Source organism: Malaclemys terrapin, chromosome 2 (assembly GCF_027887155.1).
Source record: "Malaclemys terrapin pileata isolate rMalTer1 chromosome 2, rMalTer1.hap1, whole genome shotgun sequence".
NCBI classification, from domain to species: Eukaryota; Metazoa; Chordata; order Testudines; family Emydidae; genus Malaclemys; species Malaclemys terrapin.
In genome coordinates, this window is record NC_071506.1 from 137,569,691 (window position 1) to 137,590,542 (window position 20,852).

General features: G+C 40.8%; 2 protein-coding genes across 2 annotated transcripts; both read left to right on the forward strand.

Annotated features, from left to right (window-relative positions):
- The first annotated feature begins 323 nt into the window (after positions 1–323).
- LOC128831008 (gastrokine-1-like) lies at positions 324–6,739 on the forward strand. The gene is made up of 6 exons (XM_054017030.1): positions 324–379; positions 1,034–1,087; positions 2,386–2,523; positions 2,776–2,886; positions 5,163–5,304; positions 6,457–6,739. The coding sequence occupies exons 1-6, from the start codon at positions 368–370 to the stop codon at positions 6,549–6,551; spliced, it is 552 nt and encodes a 183-aa protein (XP_053873005.1). The 5' UTR covers positions 324–367; the 3' UTR covers positions 6,552–6,739.
- Positions 6,740–10,040: 3,301 nt separating this feature from the next.
- Positions 10,041–19,218, forward strand: LOC128832290 (gastrokine-2-like). Its single transcript, XM_054019547.1, has 6 exons — positions 10,041–10,098; positions 11,327–11,380; positions 12,721–12,858; positions 14,350–14,460; positions 16,807–16,933; positions 18,415–19,218. Exons 1-6 carry the CDS (start codon positions 10,087–10,089, stop codon positions 18,504–18,506), a joined length of 534 nt encoding a protein of 177 aa, XP_053875522.1. The 5' UTR covers positions 10,041–10,086; the 3' UTR covers positions 18,507–19,218.
- The last annotated feature ends 1,634 nt before the right edge of the window (positions 19,219–20,852 follow it).

Consider the following 20,852-nt stretch of genomic DNA (forward strand, 5'->3'; position numbering starts at 1 on the left):
ACATCATATTTTATCAATACTATAAGTTATAGAGAGAAAAATGTTTGCTGGGCCGAGGCATTTGGCACGCAGGCACTATTTTGCACCAAGAATCTTGTTTGACTTTAGGGATTGAAAGTCTGATCTCAATTAAGTATCACTGACCCTTATCTGCTACAGGTGACTGACTCTATCAGGCCAGTTTCAAACCCCTTTGTTTGCATAATAATTGTGCCAGGAGATAATGTGCAATGTCACATATCAAAGGCTACAGGCGAGTATGATAAGTTTACTTTCCACACCTAATTTTGGGAGCCCCTGATGTATATAAAGTGGAAGGATTTGTATCACTTCCTCAAGCAGATCTTTCACCGCCTCTACTGTCAAAATGAAGCTCTCCGTGAGTATAGTTACCATTTGCTTCCTACAAAATAATATAATATTGACACTCTAGTTGGTCCAAAAAGAGTAGTCTTTACACACGCAGAAATACCAGACATTTCAATGGAAGCTGCATTGGTGCAAGGGCTGTAGGGTCACCAGTGATTTCACTGCGTCAGGAAATGCAACTTATCAGACCACATTAAGCTGAATAAGATTTAGATGCATATTGTATTGTATGCAGAGGGCATGGGGCATGGTCCAGTGCCAACTGATGTCAATAAAGTTATAGCATCAGAAAACTAGTGTAACACAGTGATGGATCAAGCCCACTTTTTGTAATTTTTAAATAGTATAAGCATAATCCTGCTCGTCTTACTCAAGCAAAAAAGTATTTCCCAAGCTAATATGTAAGCGAGGACTGAAGGATCTTTAAATAATCTTAAATAGCTGATATGTAAAAAATTAAAGCAATGGAGCTGAATCTGATCTCACACTAGTGTCAGCAAAGACATAAATCCACTGAAGTAATATGCATCCAGTGTGAGAGTGAAAGCAGTCCAGATACGTTACTTTACATCAATTTGGAGGAAAGGTGTGTGTCAAGGTTCTTCTTACTATATTTTTAGCCATATCAGCCTTTATACTGATATGCTTTCAATGTTTATTTCAGATTGTGATTGCTGGTCTTCTTGGAGTCTTCCTAACTCCATCTCTTGCTACTGATGTGAGTATAAAGATCAAATATGTTTCATAATATTCCTCCTGTCAATTTGTTTAATTTATGCTTCATGAATTTTCACATCTCTGAAAGATGTTTCTGAAGAAAAATCTAAAATGTCCTTAGCACATAAAAATGCAATATCACAAGACTGGATTTGTGTTCTAAAGAAAATAATTATTCAGCTAACCTATTCAGAGAATGATTTTGCTATTAACTTTACTGCATGTCAGACCAAACATGAAAGGAAAAATTGTGTAATATCTATCGCAATGCATCAGTATTGTTCTGCCATTGTCAAACTGTTGTGGGTATTGATCGAGTTCCTAGTGGGAAAATGAATATTTGTTCCATCAGTGGAAAAAATTCCATTGAGATACTATTATATATATATTATGAGCTTGATTCTAATTTATACTTACTCCTTGTTATGCTGCTCAGGTAGTATAAACAGTCCTTGCAAAGGGCATATATTTAATTTACACACAATTTAAGGTCCTTTCCTACTGTCAGACTGATGTAAAAACGCCTTAGCATAAATGAGAATCAAACCGTAGGAAACTACTGAGTATTTTAATAATGATGAAAATTTGATCACAAAGATATGTTAATATTTAGGAATGGTTCTGACTGCCCCATAACAACAGGTTAAAACAATGACAAATGTATGTAACCCAATGGTAACCTCACAAGAGTTTCTTGTCCGTTGCAGAAACTTAATTCATTATATTATAAATGTGATTGAAAACAACAAACCCATCTCCAAACAGGCTTTTAAGCATGATTGTCCTGATTCATGACTGGAGCTTGTAGATGCTACAATAATTCAAACAAACAAATCGGTTTTTATCATTATTATTATTATTGGTGGTGATGATGATGGAGTTCTCTCCCTGTTGAGCACTGTCAGTAGGATCTGGAAAAGTGAGGGTCTGTCCTGCAAAGACAGATGACCCCTTACTTCCATGCAGGAAGGGAAAATCTGTTAGGGATGATCTGTGATTGAATGATCTGGCTATATTTTAACTGAAGCCAATTGGACAAATTCTTACTGAGTTCTCACTCAAGCAAAACTCCAGCTCTAGATTTGTATCAATAGCATTTGCTGAAGAAGGGCTGCATAAGATAGAATAAGAGATTTCAGAGTTTGGCATGAAAGCTTTAGTAGCCTCTGCATGGGTAGGCATGGCTTACTTCATTACATCACTATAACATAATTTTAACAGCAATGATTTTCCAAAGCCCTTTTGACGGAGAGAATCCCGAAAAACCTAAATGTGTCACTTTTTGTTTTTAAATCCAAGAATGTGAACGAAAACAATCAGGGAAACAAAGGTGGAAATTCACACCAGACTGTGAACATCAACAACGATAAGCACGTGGCCAACATTGACACAAACAATGGCTGGAACTCATGGAATTCTGTTTGGGACTACGGCAATGTAAGTGGCAAACATGCATTTTTGGGAAACTTATGGAGCCACTGACTGGAGTAGTGCCTAAATGATTAGTCAGAATGCATGGAAATTACTAATAATTTATCATTTATAAAATTGGTCTTAATGTCGGGGGGGGGAGGGGAAATCTGTATTAAATGTTATTTAATTTCAAAATTAAACAAACCTGATTTGAGTCTCATTTATTGTGGAGCCGCTCAAACAAAACGTCTAGGTCTTTGCAACTTTATTTTACAGGGCTTCATGGCAACCAGGGTATTTTCCAAGAAATCTTGCATCATTGCTAAAATGAACAAAAATGCCATGCCTGATATTGCAGTCATTCCCAAACTGATTAGCGAAAGGAAGGTAAGATGGAAGGGAATGCTGGAATGATGGGTGGGAGTGAGGTTGCTTTTTTCTAAGGGCTTGTCTACACCCCCACACATGCTCTCATTCACGACTAAAGTGGCTTTAGTTCACTATAGTTTAATCCTCCACAAACTTGGGCCATTTTCTGAGATTGTCCGCAGTGGGGGCAGGGGGGTGTTAAGACACTTTAATTTATGCACATTAACTTCACACCTTTAATGAATTCATCTTAACTTTCCTGAGTGTCCCCATATAAACAAACCCTAGTAGCATAAAGCTAATTGTGCAAATGAATCATCTTAAGATGCTGGAGGTAGAGCTGTTGTAGGTAGGAAAATGTTCATCAAAACAGTTTTCTGTCAGAAATTCCTCTTTAGATGAAACTGAAAATTTTTACAACTTTAGAAGAGTCCTGTTTTGACATTTTTGTAACAAAGTTTTTTGTAGCTTTGTTTTTAAATATATATATATATATATAACATTTTCATTTTGATTCTGCTGATTTTATTTATATATATAATATATATATAAAAAAACCAGCAGGGTCAGAATGAAAATGAAACATTCTGAATGTATTGAAATGAAACAATACAACTGAAAATATTTTTTCCAGAATTTCATTTCTTGAAAAAATTCAAAATTTTGGTTTTTCATCCTAATTAGGATGAACAAAATATCAAATTTCAAAATTTTTCACATCAGATAAAATCCATGTTCTGAACAGCTGAAATTGGAGGGGAACAAATGTCTCTGGCCAAACGTGGTTTTCTCCAAGGCTTTAGAGGCGGCCAATTTTTCAAAGGAACTCAAGGACATATTTTCAATGGCTCAGAACACACAATTGGGGCTAGATTTTCAAAAGAGCTCAGCCCCTTGTTACAATTCCACCATACAACTAGAGGGATATTTCTCAGTCCTCCCTGCGAAATATGACATAACTCTGGGGCTCATCGAAATATTCCTGAAAAACATACTTTCTCACTCTGGAGAAGACCAGATGGCACCGAGTTAGGGACAGATTTGAGGTGTTTTTAAAATTCCTTTTTGGAAGATACCCCATCATAGTCCATCACAGCCTTCAGCACTGCTTCAAATAACCCAAGCTCAACAATAGAGCTAGCTTGGAATTTTTCAACAGAATGATTTTCTGATGGAAAATGCAGTTGCTGCAAAATTGAAATTTTCTATGGGAAATTTTGTTTTTGATTAATTCATTTTTTTATTGGGAAAATATAAACTAACTATTTTGTTTTGGATCAGTTTAATCCAAAATGCTTCATTTTGAGTTAGTTCAATTTTACATCTCTCATGATGCAACAGAGTTTTTCTTCTGACTGAGCGGCATTACATGTCATGGGAGTCACATCATTGCAGGTGCATCATGGGACATGTACTTGAGTCAGAGAGCCTGCCCACAGAGGAGAACAGGGACATCAGGCAACCTTATCTACAGCTCCCAGGAGGCAATGAGCCAGAATAGGAAAGTACAGCTTAATGCTGAACTGAGACAAAAGACAGCAGTTTGGGTCAGTTCAATAAACTGAAGAAAAACAATTTGATTCAAAAATATCAAAATGTTCCTTTTTGATCAAAAATGCAAAATGAAATTTTACATTGCCAAATCAAAAATTTTCTGGAATTTTATATTCCTTGAAAAATTTCAGTATTTCAACTTTTTGTTCCAATTCATGATGAAAACAAATGTTGAAACATCAGGCTTTTTTGTGGGATGGAAATTCCAATTTTTACTTAGTTCTACCAAACAGTATGCCGTTCTATCAATATATTCATTAGCGTTCTCAAGAACAGGTTGTAAACATTTCCAGCAAATGTGTTTAATACACATGTTCCTGCCTTCTCATTTGTATGGTTATGAGAAAATAAATTAATAGATTCCCAACCCCTCACTTCCCCTATCTACAAACCCATGTACAGGATTGAGCATAGGATTAAGGGAATATTTTAGAGAGAAGGCCCAGGTAAAGTATAGATTACCTTTCTCTTTTCCGCGGTCAGCATTATGGGGTTTCAATGCTCTTCTCATAATGCATGGTTGCGTCTTCTGTCCCTACCTCCACTTTGTGCCCCTGTGTGAGATCTGAGTTGAGGAGCTCATTCCCTGCTTGCTTCTGGTCTGGAGGGCCCTATTCAGCCTGGCACACACTGTGCACTGTGTCAGAAATGTCAGTACAGGAACATAAATTGTAATAAATGATTCTAGTCATCAGTTTTATTGAATGACATTGTTCTGAGTTTGCTTTCCGGATGTTTAGAAGACCGGAGCTCAAGGGCCTACTCCGAAGGAACTGAGATTCATTGTCTCAAAGACCAGAGTCCCTGATCTGGCCCCTTACGGAAAGAACATTGAAGCTTTATGCAGAGGACTTCCTACCTACGTGGCTCATGAGGCTGAGAGTGAGTGCAAGTTAAAGTAACTATTCATGAAGTGAATTGAGTTGCATTTCCTGCATGGAATGAATGTTACTGTCCTAGGTAGAGATGGACAAGAACAAAGAACTTGGTGTGCTTCAGAAGGGTGTTAGATTCTGGATCTGATTTTTTTTTTTTTTTTTTTTTTTGCAGTCAGTCTATACCTCTATAATGGTAAAAGCTCAGATTCCAACACTCCCAAACATTGTGTTGTTCAGACTCTGGTACAGAATTTTGTACCTTGGCTATCTCTAAGATAAAGAAGAGAGACAGTGTGGTTTAGTAGAGTAAACTTGGTGCTGGGATTCAGGAACTACTAGCTTCTAACCCATTCACTGCTGACTCGGCCATGGAAAAACTGCTGAGGGCTCAATCCTACAGTGGGACTACTCATATGCCTAAAGTTAAACATGTTCTTAAGCGTTTTGCTGGATCAGGCCACATTTCTTAGCACCTTGCAGGTTCTTGATGGGAATAACAGCTATTACTTGACTACCACACATGATTGTTGAGAGGATTAATTAGCTAGGGATCATTGAAGAATACAAATTAGCACAAATTTTTGGTCAGTCATTTTTGAGGCAAAAATCCAATTGGCTTTGTTGATCGTATTTTTTTTATACTTTTATTTATACATTTGAAAAAAATTTATATTAAAAGATTCTTTACCAGAATCTATAAAAGAATATATTTCTATTACTCCAGAGTAATAGAAATATATTCTTTTATAACAAATGTTGTTGAACTGTTACCAAAAATAGTAGAGGTTACAAACCATGCAGAGACAAATCATCCACTGTCTGAGGTGGCTGCTATGTCTTGTCCTCCTTGATCTCATTAAAATTTGTATTTGTTCTGCAGGAAAGAAGTTCCTTGTTACAGGAACTCAGTGTTATTCAAGGAATCAATCCTGTAGAACAGTGGGAATTTTCTGGGTCTGACTCTCCATTACCTTGCAGATGTTGCCACTCTGATTGGGTAGCATTTCACACCTACTTTGTGATCACTTTGTGCAGGTGTTAGTGGCTATATGAGGTGCAGGGTTCTGTGTGGCTTGAACTGTAATGAATGCACAGATCTCCTAACATCCACTTCAGGCATCACCTGACAATAACTGTTCTTTTTCTTTTCATTAAGGAGCGAAAGGAGCAAACTACTTCTCTATAGGCTGCGTTGATGCTAGCATCCTGTGGGTTATTAATATTGGCTTCTGTGACGTTTCATTCAAGTAGTAAATTCTTCACTGCTTGGAACTGGTCTGACAATGTGTCCGCTGATTGGATAAAATCAGTTCTGTCATTATTCTTCCCATGACACTCCATTTTCTTGATGTTTTGTCTTTGTCTTCCCTTTATGCTTTGTGTGTAGAAAAACCTAGGCTGTTACGATGTCTGTCAATTAAATACATTTAGCATTGGAATCAGCTGTGTCTTGTTTCTCCTCTTTTATATCCTTAATCATACAAGTCAGGATGTGATCTCACATGGAAGTCAAGGCTGGACCCGGTCAATATGTGGGTGGGAGATATTCAAGGAAACCCAACAAGTTTCAGGAAATGAGGTTACTGATTGTGGTGCACACCTTTGGGTCAGGACTGAACCAAATCTCAAGCATGGCATGAAGGAACACTCTATCCTTCCCCCAAGGGGTACAACCATATCCCCATGCAAGAGTACAGACATGGGATCTCACTCCTCCTTCCTCCCCTGCATGGACACCTAAGGCTGGACTACAAACTGTCTCTAGAGAAGCTTTGATGAACTAGGTGAATTACAAAATTTGGAGGAAGTTAAGGTTTTTTAGGCTTCTCAAGTTAAAGGGCTGTTGTGGACAATTAAACTCTTGAGCAGTGGAATTATTTTTAGTTGAAGCACATCATTTATCTTTCCCAAGCTTTAAAAATGTATCTGAAATATTAAGGAACTTCATTTCTTGCCCAGGATTAGAATATCATTATTTTGTATGATGAATGTGATATTGCTTATTCGGCCTAATGTAGTGCGTTGTACCTGAGACAGAGAACAACGGTCGACAGCCAGTTTAAAGCTGACAGAGAAGAGAATAAGTTCTACTGAAAACTGAAAGAGGGGGAAGCCAAGACAGAGACATCGAAATAACTGGTTTAGTGGCCAACAGATGGATCAGTGGTTGTCAAGATAGGCACTCAAATGGCCATGTGCCCCTACCCAACCTTATCTTTTCAGAAAGTAACCCTGGTATTGAATAAACCATGTTCTTGATATAGGCTTATTTCCTATTTAGCTTATTTTTTCTGTTTAATTTGGCATCACCAGGGCCGACTCCAGGCACCAGGCAACCAAGCACATGCTTGGGGCGGCACCTGGTAAGGGGCAGCCAATCTTGGGGTGGCGGGGGGCAGCGCGGGGCAGCATTCTGTGGGGGGGGCACACTCCGGCGGCACGCTTCGGCGGTGCGGCGCTCGGCGGGGGCGCGGCGCTCAGGGAGGGGTTCCGGTGGTGCGGCGCTTGGCGGAGGGGGGGCGGCGCGGGGCGCGGTGCTCAAGGAGGGGTTCCGGCGGCACGGCGCTCGGGGGGGGTGGCGCGGGACGCTCTGGGGGAGCGGACTCCGGCGGCGCGGCGCTCAGGGGGGCGGCGCGGGGCGCAGCGCTCAAGGGGGGGTTCTGGCGGCGCGGTGCTTGGCGGGGGCAGGGGCTCGGCAGGGTGGCGCTTTTTTTTGCTGCTTGGGGCAGCAAAAAAGTTAGAGCCGGCCCTGGGCATCACAAAGTGTAGATGTGATGTGATGAACTTTAAAAAATCAGGCCATGCAAGGAATGGTTGTACTTTGCTGCTTGTAAAAGCCTTGATAAATACATGAGAGACAAGGTGGGTAAGATAATGACTATTATTGGACCAACTTCTGTTGATGAAAGAGACAAGATTTTGAGCTATACAGAACTGTTCAAGTCTTAAATACAGACATACCCCATCGACGTCCATAGTTCTTGTGGCAAGCTTTATACAATGATTCATACAGTACGTGTATGTTAAGGGCCTGTATGTGGAAGGAGGTTAGGGTACATGGAAGAATGGCTCTTTGATTCCGATAAGGAGAGTGGGTGTACTGAGGGCAGAATTAAGGTATACAGAAAGCAAAGTCAAGATTGGCATGGAGGCCATAAATGAAAAATTCCTGATTTGGGGTTTGAGGGGATTTTTTTAGGGGAAGGGCTTATAATTAAAATTTTTCATATGAATTTAAAGTCTGTAAAAGGGTCCAGATTGAGAGTCCAGAAGAGTGAACTCTTCTCTCCACATGATTCACGCATGATACAGCACAGATTCCTAGCACATACTTGTAGTGTATGATTCACAGATCATAAAGCTTTCCTTATGAACTCATGAACTTTATAATCTATGAAGCAATGAATTCCAGGAGAAAACAGCCAGCCACAGACCATTCCTCCATTCCCAACACATTTTAAGATTTTTACTAATCCCTTTGGGTTTTATTCTTCCACCAGTTTGGAAGCAGACTGAGTTTGTTTGGTTACACCGGCCTGCATTTCAAGAAAAGTGTCTAAATGACCACAAATTAACTCTAGTGGGAGACGGACTTTTCTTTTTTTCTTTTTTACTGTTTGAGCTGCTGTCAGCTCTTTTCTTGTGGCTATTTCACTAGACTTTCATTTTTAATCCCTGTACGCAGCCTCAGTTCTCTTCTTACACAGGATGCTGTGATGCAAAAAATGACAGAACAAGGCAAGAATCAAAGTGCAGCAAGGTTTTTCATTTATTTTTGGAGGAATTATGCAGCACCTTCAGGAATCTTCAAACTTGTACCATGACCCACTTTGCTCTCTTACTGGTATTTCTCTGCATAACTTCCCCCTCTAGCAGGAACTAGAATGAAGGTTTTTAGAAGTAAAGAATGGAAGTTTCAGTCACTTATCAAACCCCAGCTCCAAAGAAATGCTGCTCAGCAACAACAAAACAAAACTAAAAAACCCATTGTCCATCTGTCATCTAGCTCCCTGAGAATGAGGGCCCAAGTCCCTTAAGTATCTCAAGAAACCACATCCAAAAGAGGATTTAAAGAAATTTAATCCAGCCGTAGGCCCTTCCTTCCATTTTCTATCCAGGGTTGAAACAAAGATCTCATGTCACTTTACCCCTTCCCAAAGTTTGTGTACCTCAATGAACACACGCCCTAATCATATATGCAAATACGCTTCTTGCCATTTCCAGCACTGGTCTGAAGATGACCATTCTAGAGAGTAGCTGACATTTCTGACACAGTTCACAGTAGGTGCGAAGCTGAATAGGGCCCTCCAGACCAGAAGCAAGCAGAGAATGAGCCCCTCAACTCAGATCTCTCACAGAATGCTCTGAAAATTTATATCATCACATGATTTAGACAACACTTAATCGAAAGGGTTTTGAAAATAAGACTATGATGAAAACAGACTGAGAAAAGGGGGAAATTCTCCTTTGGTTGCATTGAACCATCTCCATGGTCTATTTAATGCTCATGTTTGTATCATTAATCATCTCAAACAGAAGGCTTTGATAAAGACTGTTGACAGGGAATATGTGTTACCCAGCCTCATAGATAAATATAGAACACAGAAAATATTTAGTTTGCTCTAGTGTTTCACTTCTGTTCGTAATGAGAAAAACAAATATTTTATCTGGGGGCTTTTGTTCAGATCCAACCTTGATAAAATATATAAGGTCAGTACAAGACATATAAATTCATTTTCTTCAGCATTTTGTGTCAGATCAGCATCAAATCCAGGTTGGCTTCAAAATGAAGACACTTGTAAGTAGTTTTGACAACCTACATTTTCTGTTAAATGGTTTGTATTTTAGTATATTTAGGGCCCAACTCTGGGCTGTTCTGAGAGTCCATGGTTCCCATTGAAGTCAATGGGATAGATAAGATAAGATATAAGAAAATGGGAGATGGGATTGGGAAGGGACTCAGCACCTGACAAAACTGTGCCCTTAGGCCTAATTTTTCACTATTAGTGGCCACTAATTTGGGGTGCCCCAATTTTTTGGAGTCCAACTTGAGACCCTGTGGACCTGATTTTGAGACGTGCCATGCACCCACACTCAAATTTAGTCAACAGGACTCAGATTTACAAAGATATTTCTCTGGACCTAAAGATGAAGATAGGCACCTAATGGATGTTACAAAAGCTTCTAAGCAGGAGAGGTGTTTAACTTCCATTCAAAATCAATGGGAAGTAGGTGCCTATCTCAGGCCCTTTTGTGAGGGTCCCCAATCCTGCAACAATACATCAAGATATAATCCTGGTCTTGTTTAAGTCATTGGCAAAACTCCCATTGATTTCGATGGGGCCAGAATTTTACCATGAAGCCCTTACTCAGTTTTAACTCTTTCCTTGCTGCGTGATGACTGATGCCCTGATCCTGAGAACCAACGAGACTAGGCACATGAATAAACTTAAGTACATGGATAGAGTGAGGGCAGGAACATGACCTGAGTGAGGACTGCAGGATTTGACTCCAGGTTTTTTTTTAAAATGCTCTCTAAATAATCAAGAACGCGGCATGGAGAATGTTAGCATGTCAAGCAATTAAATCATACTTTAAATATTTTGGGGGACAGGACATGACACTTAATTGAGGAAGAAATCCCATAGTTCTGTATGTAGGAAAATAGCTATTGAGTTAAGTTAGAAGCATCCCGTTCTACTTAATGTACCAAATTTCAATCTCAATTACACTAGTATAAAACTGGAGTAACAATAGAATCACCCTGGGGACTGAGATCAGAATCTAGCTGTACAGGTGTTACATTATTAATTAGAATGATCCACCTAAGTATAGTTGTACTCTGTAGCCCCTGTGAATAGAAAAGATAAAATAAATGAATTATAAAATCCCACTCAGTAACTTACGTGAGTTTGTGGAAAATCAAAAAGACTTATTACCATGTGATTTTAGTTGCATTTGGCAATTAAAAAGGACCTGCAGAGTGTATAAAAATCTCCCTTAATGTTTTCCATGCTGTATTACAGATTCTGCTTCTTGTCGTTCTGGGTATCTGTATGAATCCAGGCTTTGCGAGTAATGTAAGTAGAGGGCTATGTGTCAAGTTTTATGATTCTTCTTTCATGGATCTGCTTTACCATATTGTTTATGAGATTACCATCCTTATTAAATCAAAATATGGATCTTTCTTTATGAGTCACTCTCTGCTAATATGTAAATTAATGTAACACATTTATGACAATGTTTCCATTAAATTCTCCACACTCCTGCTATTGCTTAGCATGTAAAAATCAGTCTCCAAAAGCAAAAAAACATTTGCTCATATTTTTTTTAAAAAACATAGCATTGCCAAGTTATATACAAATAAACTTAAGTTGAACTCTCCCAGGACTTTTCTTCATTATAACTTGGCTCATTAGCGACAATAGTAGGCAATGAGCTTGCTTGCTTTAAAGTACTTATCTATGGTTCTACTAGCTATTGTGTTAATTAATAAAAATGACACTATAACACTGAAATCTCATGCAGCTGGCTGAACATCTTCTATATGGGTAGGGATAGACTAGCAGGTACCCTCTAAAAGCTATCTGGAAGGAACAGCTTCCTTTATAACCATCCTCAAAGTTTCATGCATTTTATTTCTGCAAAGGCCTGAGATGATCTTGAATGGGAAATCTAAGGCACCATTCCTTAGAACCTAGTGGAAAAGATAGTACTAGTAACAAATAGGCTAGACTTCCTACATTTTCACAACCAATAGAGCCTTTGGTAGTAGGAGTTAGAGCAGAAATTCACCAACTTTTTCATAACATTGGTCACATCTTAATGGAGGATTTGTCTTGTGGAAGTCTGCTTCCCTTAGTCATTACACAAACCACCACCCATCCCTCAGGCAACTGTAACATTTGCTTACACAAAATTTTTTAATTACATTTAATTATTTTTACTTTCATTTAATGCAATTATCATGTGGAAATTAGGAAAAGGAATGAGCATCGTATGGCCAATGAAGTCTTTGGGCATCAGCAAATATTCAGTAGACCACAGTTTGGGAACAGCTGGGTTAAACCTACCCCTATCCGTAAACCAAGCAGTAATCCTAACCCTATCTTTAGCCTTCAGGCAAGGAATGACCCTAATCCTAATCCTGGGCCAAATGGTAAATATAAACCTAACTATAATCATAACCCTAGAACGAATTGTACCCTAGCCATAGGGTGAGTAGTGGAAGTTGTTTAGAAGTGGATGTAAATCTGAATCAGACCTTTCCCCGCTATTGGGTAATCTAACTGAGTTGGACTTTATGTATTAGCTTCCCTACTATTCTGATGTCACCATTCTTCTCTGTTAGATGCAACTGTTTGAGAGACATTTTTAGGTTGCAATACAATGTTATCTGACAATAAATGTTTCATTTTAGAATATCCAGCTCATAAATCAGGGAAATGATGGGGGAACTGTCTACCAGACAGTGAACATCAATCATGATGTGAACGTTGCTACATTCAACATTTATTCCGGAGCACACTCCTCCAATGCAATCTTCGACTACGACCGTGTAAGTGTCAAAAGAGGTGATCTGGTTGCTTTGTTCAGCTTACATAACATTCACTGCAAATAGAATAAAAATATGTACTTTAAGCAACTTGAAAGATGTGCTTTATTCCTCTGAAAGCTCTCACTGGAAAGGAATGACATTAGACTTGAAAGCAAATGGATAATCCATCCACTATTGAAAGATGAAGTAATTTAGCATCTTTTTTAGATCATATGGAAAGAAGCTAGCCCCCTGGTTAAATTCTTAAGATAATTTTTTGTCTACCCCCACAGTGGATATTATTTCTTAATAAATGAACAGACAGGCATGGAAGTTATGTGTGTTAAAAAATACAAAATTCCATTATGAATAGAGCAAAAGACAAACTACCATTTTATACATGTAAATGGTAACACTTACATCAATGTTCCATTTAGAAATAGTTTATTAAGGGTTAATAAATTATTAGTAGAAGTTTTAATAAATGATTAATAAATTGTTATAGATTGTTATAGAGTCCAACAGGTCAATAGGCTGCTTATAACCATCTACAGCACCTTCTAATTATGTGCTTACAACCTCCTATAGCACATACTCCTCAAGTCTGTAACATGCTTATAACACCAATTAATCATTTTTTAACCCTTTATCAATATTTTTTAAATGGAACCTTAACATACAGTGCGACCATGTTAACTGTAAAGCTGGATTTTGCTTGACCTCTATACCAGGGCACAAGGTGGTGTTAGGAGCTTTCTGCCCTGATGTCCTTCACGTTAAGGACTGTTCTGATCTCCGTGCAAGGACTGCTCTCTGCTAGCATTCTTTAATGGACTAACCACCCCAAAGGGGACATGGAAGAGGCAGTGTAGCCCAGAGTGTTGGCTCTGGTGGCCAACAGAGCTGGCAGGCATTTGAGTCAAGTGCATATTTCAGTCTCCTACAGACCTGTGCAATAGATGTGCAAACTCCTGAAACATTAAATAAATAAATGCCATTTTCTTAGAGATATTTTCATTTTCCAAGCAGATTTTTGAGCATTTAGGTCTTTATATTAAATTCCAAGAAGTGAAAGCCAAAATATCTAATATTTAACTGATATTTCCTACCACCACTGCTTTGGAATTCATCTATTTGATATATATTCAAAATTAATTCATAGTGAAGACACTGGATTATAAAATCATACAAAAGCCAGCTGGAGTCACATTCTGACATTATTCCAGATTTTCATCAGTGTAAATGTAAGTAGATTTTAGCCTAGGTGTCTTGATACATTGCACAAATGTCTCTGTGGCGTAGCTGCATTGAAATCCATAGAGTTACACAAGAGATAAATTTCAACCAGTGCATTGAACTCTGATTCTTGTCAAACTAGAAGCAAAGTGCAAGTGTGAAGCAGCTTGTAAATATCTCAAGTACCCTGATTTGCAAGAGTCTTTAAAATAGGATAAATTATTTGGAAATGAAAGGAAAAGAAGATTTGCTGAAACTTGTGGTTGTGTTTCACAGGGTATAATTGCTTACCACATGCCATACAAGAAGATATGTGTTGTTTCCAGAATGAACAGGGCAACCTTTCCAACTTTAAACCAACTTGAGGATATGGTCAATAATCAAAGGGTAACTAAGACAAATAATAGTTATATGTGGTATATGCTTTTACACCTCTTTAGGCTAAATCCTGGATTCACTGATGTCAATGGCAAAACTACCAATGAACTCAATAGGAACAGAATAAGACATTGTTTCCTTACACATTAATCTCACTTTAAGTGTGTATATTATATTTTTACACACACACACACACACACACACGGGTTACCATATTTGCACAATCCAAAAAGAGGACACGGGGGGGAGGAGCCCCACTCTAGCCCCGTCCCTGCCCTGCCCCGCCCCCATCCACTCCCTCACACTTCCCACCCCCTGACTGCCTCCCTCAGAACCCCCAACCCACCCCCCGCTCCTTGTCCCCTGACTGCCCCCTCCTGGGACCCCTGCCACTAACTGCCCCCTAGGATCCCACCCTCTATCTAAGTCCCCCGCTTCTTGTTCCCTGACTGTCCCCTCCTGAGAACCCCCCACCCTAATTTCCCCCTAGGATCCTACCTGTCCCCTGACTGCCCCGACCCTTATCCACACCTCCACCCCATATTCACACCCCCACCCCCAGACAGACCCCCGGGACTCCCATGCCCTATCCAACTGCTCCCCGCCCACTGACAGGACCCCCAGAACTCCCGACCCATCCAACTTCCTCTGCTTCCTGCCTGCTTCAACCCCTCTCCACACCCCTTCCCCCCTGACAACCCCCCCTGAATTCCCGACCCATCCAATCCCTCCCCCCCGTCCCCTGAACAGGGCCGGCTTTAGGAAGAGCCCAGGAATCGGGCTGTGCTCCGGCCAGAGTCGCGGGGCTTGGGGCCAGGCCGGCCGCCCTGGGGCCCAAGCTGGGCCGGAGCCGCTTGGGCCGGCGCGCTCGGCCGGAACCGGGGCCGCCGCCCTGGGACCCGAGCTGGGCTGGAGCCGCTAGGGTCAGGGCTGGCGCGCTCGGCCGGAACCGGAGCCGCTGGAGCCGGGGCCGGGGGTGCTCGGCCGGCGCCACTCGGCCGGAACTGGGGCCAGTGCCCCGGGGCCCAAGCTGGGCCAGGCCGGAGCCTCTGGGGCCGGAGGTGCTCTGCCGGGGCCGGGCTGGCCGCCCTGGGGCCGCCGCTGAGGCTGGGGCCGGCGCACTCGTTCAGAACCGGGGCCGCTGCCCTGGGGCCCGAGCTGGCCGGATCCGCTGCGGCCGGGGCCGGGGCCAGGCCAGCACACTCGGCCGGAACTGGGGCTGGTGCCCCAGGGCCCGAGCCAGGCCAGGCCGGAGCCGCTGGGGCCGGAGCTGCTCGGCCGGGGCCAGACTGGGCCATGCCGCGCCACCCTGGAGCCCTCCTCCTCGCGTCCCCCCCGCCCCAGCTTACCTGCTGCTGCCTGCCTGCCCCTGCGTCTTTTCAGACTTCCCGCGAAGATCTGATTCGCAGGAAGCAGGGGGCGGGAGGAGCAGGGGGGCGGAGCATTCAGGGGAGGGGAGGAGGGGGAAGACAGCTGCGGGGCTGGGGGCGTGCTAAGGCTGCAGGGGATGGGGGAAGCCGAGAAGGGGCTTTGGCTGCCGAGTGGCGCCGCTTTTCGATATATAAATAGCCGACTGGGGGGAAATCCCAGACATTTTTAGATTTTTAGAAATCCCCCCCCAGATGGCTATTTATAGATCGAAAAGCCAGACATGTCTGGGGAAATCTGGACATATGGTAGCCCTAAAACACACACACACACACACACACACACACACACACAGGTTGGCAGCCACTGGATCAATATAATACGGTCTTTCAAATGAGTTGTAAAACTGAGCTCCTACTCACCGCTGGTTTTTAAAATTCCTTTGGCACTTTTTGTTGGGGTATTAATCCTAGTTCCCTAACCAAATTTCAACTTGTCTAAATTCTCCCCAGCATTTTCAATCAGATGTGGTATTCTTCTCTTCCTGTTCTAAACTATTGCACCATGAGGCCGAACAGACGCCACATTCCAAGACATAGGTGGCTACATTTTAGAAACAGGTGAAAGGATCCTTCTGTACATATAGTTTAGGGTCTGGTTTTCCACTCAGTTCTCTTGGTTTTATAACCGTATCATTTTACTGACCTCAAGGAATTTCTGCTGATTTCCACTGGCGTAAGTGAAAGGAGAATCAGGCTTGTAGGTTCCCATCATGCTTAGAAGTGAATGCACACAAGTCTCATATTCATCTGCAGAGTCTGTGAAGCGGTTTAGGGAATCCATCAAGATATTAGATGCTATATAAATGCATTATTACCATCATAAGTATTATTAACAATGCAAAAGAAGCTGGGAAGCCAGCTAGGTGTCAGGGCTGATTCATGCTTTTGGCCAAAGCAAGTGGATAATCTTCCATCATTTTTTCAGGACCTGAATTCCTTCCACAGAAGCTATGGGATATCCCGCAACTATGTCAGAAATGTAGCTGGACTTGGGGCACCCATCCAGGCAACATGTGAAGGACTTTCCACCTACTGGGCTACTGAATATGACAGTGAGTTCAGCCTCAACTTAACGAGAAATGTATTTATTCATTATGATGATGGTTATTGTGGTAGTGCCTAGAAGCACATTGTGCTAAGTACTGTAGAAACACAGAACAAAAAAACAGTTCCCCCCTCAACAGGGTGACCAGATAGCAAGTGTAAAAAATCAGGACAGGGGTCGGGGGTAATAGGTGCCTATATAAGAAAAAGCCCCCACAAATTGGGACTGTCCCTATAAAATCGGGACATCTGGTCACCCTACCCCTCAAAGAGCTTGCAGTCTAAACAGATTTACTGCAAGCAGCCTTGAAAAGTGTATGTAATGATTTTTTAAGTTGGTTGGAAGAGTACACTCAGCATCTGAAACAACCTTTACTGATTATATTCAAATGACTAGTGGTCAAAACTTCCTAGGCCTGATTCACCAGTGGTGTTATACCTACATCAGGTTGAAATTTTTCCAACAGAGTTTTTTTTTTCATTGCAAAACTGCCTTTCTCCCTCCCCTGCAACAAATCGGTTTGAAAAACCTTTGGCTTTAAAAATGTTTCATTCTTTGCAAATTTTTATCATGAGATTGTTATCAAAAATGTTATGAAAACCATTAGAGAAACTTGTTGGAAACTGTGACACATAATAGTCTGATCTCCTGTGGGCTGTAATACTTTGGTCTAACTTAGGTTGTTGGGTTAGTGTGCAGGTGCTGTTTGGTGTTTGGTGGCCAGTGATACACAGGAGGTCAGATTAGATGTTCTGATGGTCCCTTCTGGACTTCAACTCTGTGGCTCTGATTATTTGTGATCAATTTTTTTTTACCAGCTCTAGTTATGCCAATGTAAAATTGGACTTACATGGTGCTTGATCAGGTCCCGTGCTTCTATTAATAAGGGGTACTGTAGCCTAGTATTTCATAAATACTAATATGTACTCAGAAGGCCTGATTCTCCTCTCATGTAGATGGATATAAATCAGGAGTCTCTCCAGTGACATCACACTGTAATGTAAAAGAGACAGAAGTGAAACTTTTCAACATACAGCCTTTCCAGTATTCAAGGGACCACCTGAGAAGAAATGTAACTAGTATACATGGGGATATTTTGAGGTGGTCTTTTAAAGACAGGAAGCCGTGTAAGAAATGTGGTTGCTCATACATGAGTCACTGTATATCCTGGAGTCCATATACAATGGAAATTGACTGACTTCCTGATCCAAAGATTCACTTTGTGCCTAGAGTCTTCATTTCATACAGCCTCAGCAGAAACCTTGAAGGACACCTGTTTTTGCTGGTTGCACAACCATTTATTCCACAAGATCAGGAATGAAGGTGGTTGGGATTTTAGGAGATTAATTTTTAAGAGGTTAGTTAGTGGTTTCTACTAGAACTGCATTTATTTGAACAATGCATTTCAGATGTTTTTATGAATGCAAAGATTTTGAGGGTTTTGTTGTCGTTGTTGCTGGGATGACTTATCCTGTCTTTATTTTATAGGACCACAAAATTTACTTAGTGGTATTGGCTGCATGGGTGTTAAACTCCTCATTCTGGATGTGAACCTGTGTGGCGGCCGTAAGCTCTTCTAACCAAGAGACATAGCAGAAACTTATAATATTTCAGCCTCACGGCTCACCACTACTTTTACTCAGTCTCATTCCAGAGAATGGTTGATCTCTGGCCCTTCTTTGCAAAGCTTGTGCTGACATGCGGCCATAGAAAACACTCCAACTGCGAATGGGAATAAAAATAAAATGATGATTGGAAAAACATACGGACCATGGCCAATACAATTTCTGACAGCATCAATATTTGGAACAAAGAGTGGAATCCACAGCTTTACTTGTGAATGCTCACAGCTTACCGACACCAGATATCACATTTCACACCTGTTCCCTTCTCTGTAATGAGCTGAACCAACCAACACCCTTGAACGGCCCCTAATCTGAATACACCAGGCTGCTGGAGAGTTTGAAATCTGGATTGGAATTTTGTGGCCGGGACCTGTCTCTAGCTGAAATGACATGTGTGTTTATATGTGTCAGAAAGGAAAGAAGAAAAGTCTGATAACTCTGCTGTTAGTTTCTACAAATGCTTTGGAGTAAAGATTCCATTAGCTGATCTTTCAATCTTTCAATCAGTCAGCCAGCCTGCCAGGCAGTATATCTGTATCTATCTATCCAGGTACTTATAACAGCATTCAGTAGCATAGTATCTAAGCTCTTTATTCAGTCCTTATCTGCCTAAATTCTTTTGTAGTCTGACTGCAATTGCACTGAAATCAATAGGAATTTTGCCTGAGCAAAGACTGCAGTATACCTTGATGGATACCTTGTATTATTAAAATAAATAATTTTTCTTCTTTTCCTTGCCCAGTGCTGTAATTTTGTGACCTCAAGCCCGTTACTATGGAAACGTAATTATAGGGAAATTGCTCCAAAATGACACATTTCCACATCAGTAACCAAAGACTTCATCAAGATAAATGCTATTATTTGGACACCATAAGAAAAAATAATGACTGCACTCTTACAGAATACGCTCCTTGAACCTCAAAGATCAGATCTGAACATACCCATCAGAGAAAGAGTGAAATCCCAGCCTGGATTTTGCTTAGACAGAGGGTGAAGAGGTCATATTTTGTTTTGGACTTTGCAAAACTTCTGTGGTTAGGTTTTGACTTTACAAAACCAAATCAAAATTCAGCAATACTTAGGATCCATGGCTCATTTTATCTTAATCATTCAATTTCTGGAGTAGGGTGTTCATATAAAAGTTGTTAGTTTTGCCCCACCTGGGCTGGAGTAGGAGGAGAAACATATTTCCCAGATGCCTCCAAAGGAGGCAAAAGGAAAGCACTTCTTATGACTGCTTTTGTATTGTGGTGATGATCATTTTGTTAGGTGCTCACATATGGCAGTGTTCTGCAGAGTATAAATGATTTGTTAGATAAGAGACAGACAAGGTTGGCGAGGTAATTGGACCAACTTTTATTTGACCAACTTCTGTTGGTGAAAGAGACAAGCTTTCGAGCTATACAGAGCTCTTCTTCAGGTCTCAAAAAGAAGACGAGCTCTGTGTAGCTCCAAAATTTGTCTCTTTCACCAACAGAAGTTGGTCCAATAAAAGATATTACCTCACCCACCTTGTCTCTCTAATATCCTGGGACCAACACAGCTGCAAAACCATTATTAGATAAGAGTCAGTGACAAAAATAGAACATAGATCTTCTGACTCCACACCTTGTGCTCTAACCACTAGACCATGATCCTTTCTACTTATTAGTTTTATTATTTAACATTTAGATTGCAGTAGCACTGGTACAACCAGATCAGGGACCCATTGTGCTGTACCAAAAAGCTTACAGTCTGAAAGTGATAAAGAGTAATGAATAATTCTTTACTTATAACATGTTTGTCAGGTTTTCTCCAAGTCTATTTTTACATTGCAGTTTGGAAGGGATGAGTCAGACACTGATGATTGTTTGAACATGGGGCTTTAGGCAGAATAAGATTGTATTCTCTAGTTCTCACCTGACAGTGGAGGTGTTTTTCAGTCACACATTGCTAACAGGAACTCTGTGACTCCTCACAAGCTGGTAAAACACCTCTAACATTGCAGCTTATTTTTGCTGTTAAAATAAAATACAGTAGGATTTTTTTTAAGCTCTTCAGGATTATGTAAACTGAAGTCTGTAAATCTGAATGTTTTATTATATGCTGGTTTGCTCCCTCTTGCTGGGCATATGTGATGAGCCTTTTACTTTAAATCCTTTGGAACATGAATTCAAAGGACCTAATGCTCATTCGAACACACAGCACTTTGCTGGTGCTGTTTGCATACTCATGCATTACACCACAATTAGATGTAAATTGCCTACGGTAGTTAAATGCTACTGCCTTATTTAGACTTGAGCGTTACAGGGTTCATACTAT

What these genes read in the sequence shown, in the direction of transcription:
- LOC128831008 (XM_054017030.1), top strand. An exon ending in CTCCATCTCTTGCTACTGAT is followed by an intron (nt 1,088 to 2,385) that starts GTGAGTATAAAG and finishes TTTAAATCCAAG; the next exon opens with AATGTGAACGAAAACAATCA. An exon ending in CTGTTTGGGACTACGGCAAT is followed by an intron (nt 2,524 to 2,775) that starts GTAAGTGGCAAA and finishes TTTATTTTACAG; the next exon opens with GGCTTCATGGCAACCAGGGT.
- LOC128832290 (XM_054019547.1), top strand. An exon ending in CAATCTTCGACTACGACCGT is followed by an intron (nt 12,859 to 14,349) that starts GTAAGTGTCAAA and finishes TGTGTTTCACAG; the next exon opens with GGTATAATTGCTTACCACAT. An exon ending in CTGGGCTACTGAATATGACA is followed by an intron (nt 16,934 to 18,414) that starts GTGAGTTCAGCC and finishes TTTATTTTATAG; the next exon opens with GACCACAAAATTTACTTAGT.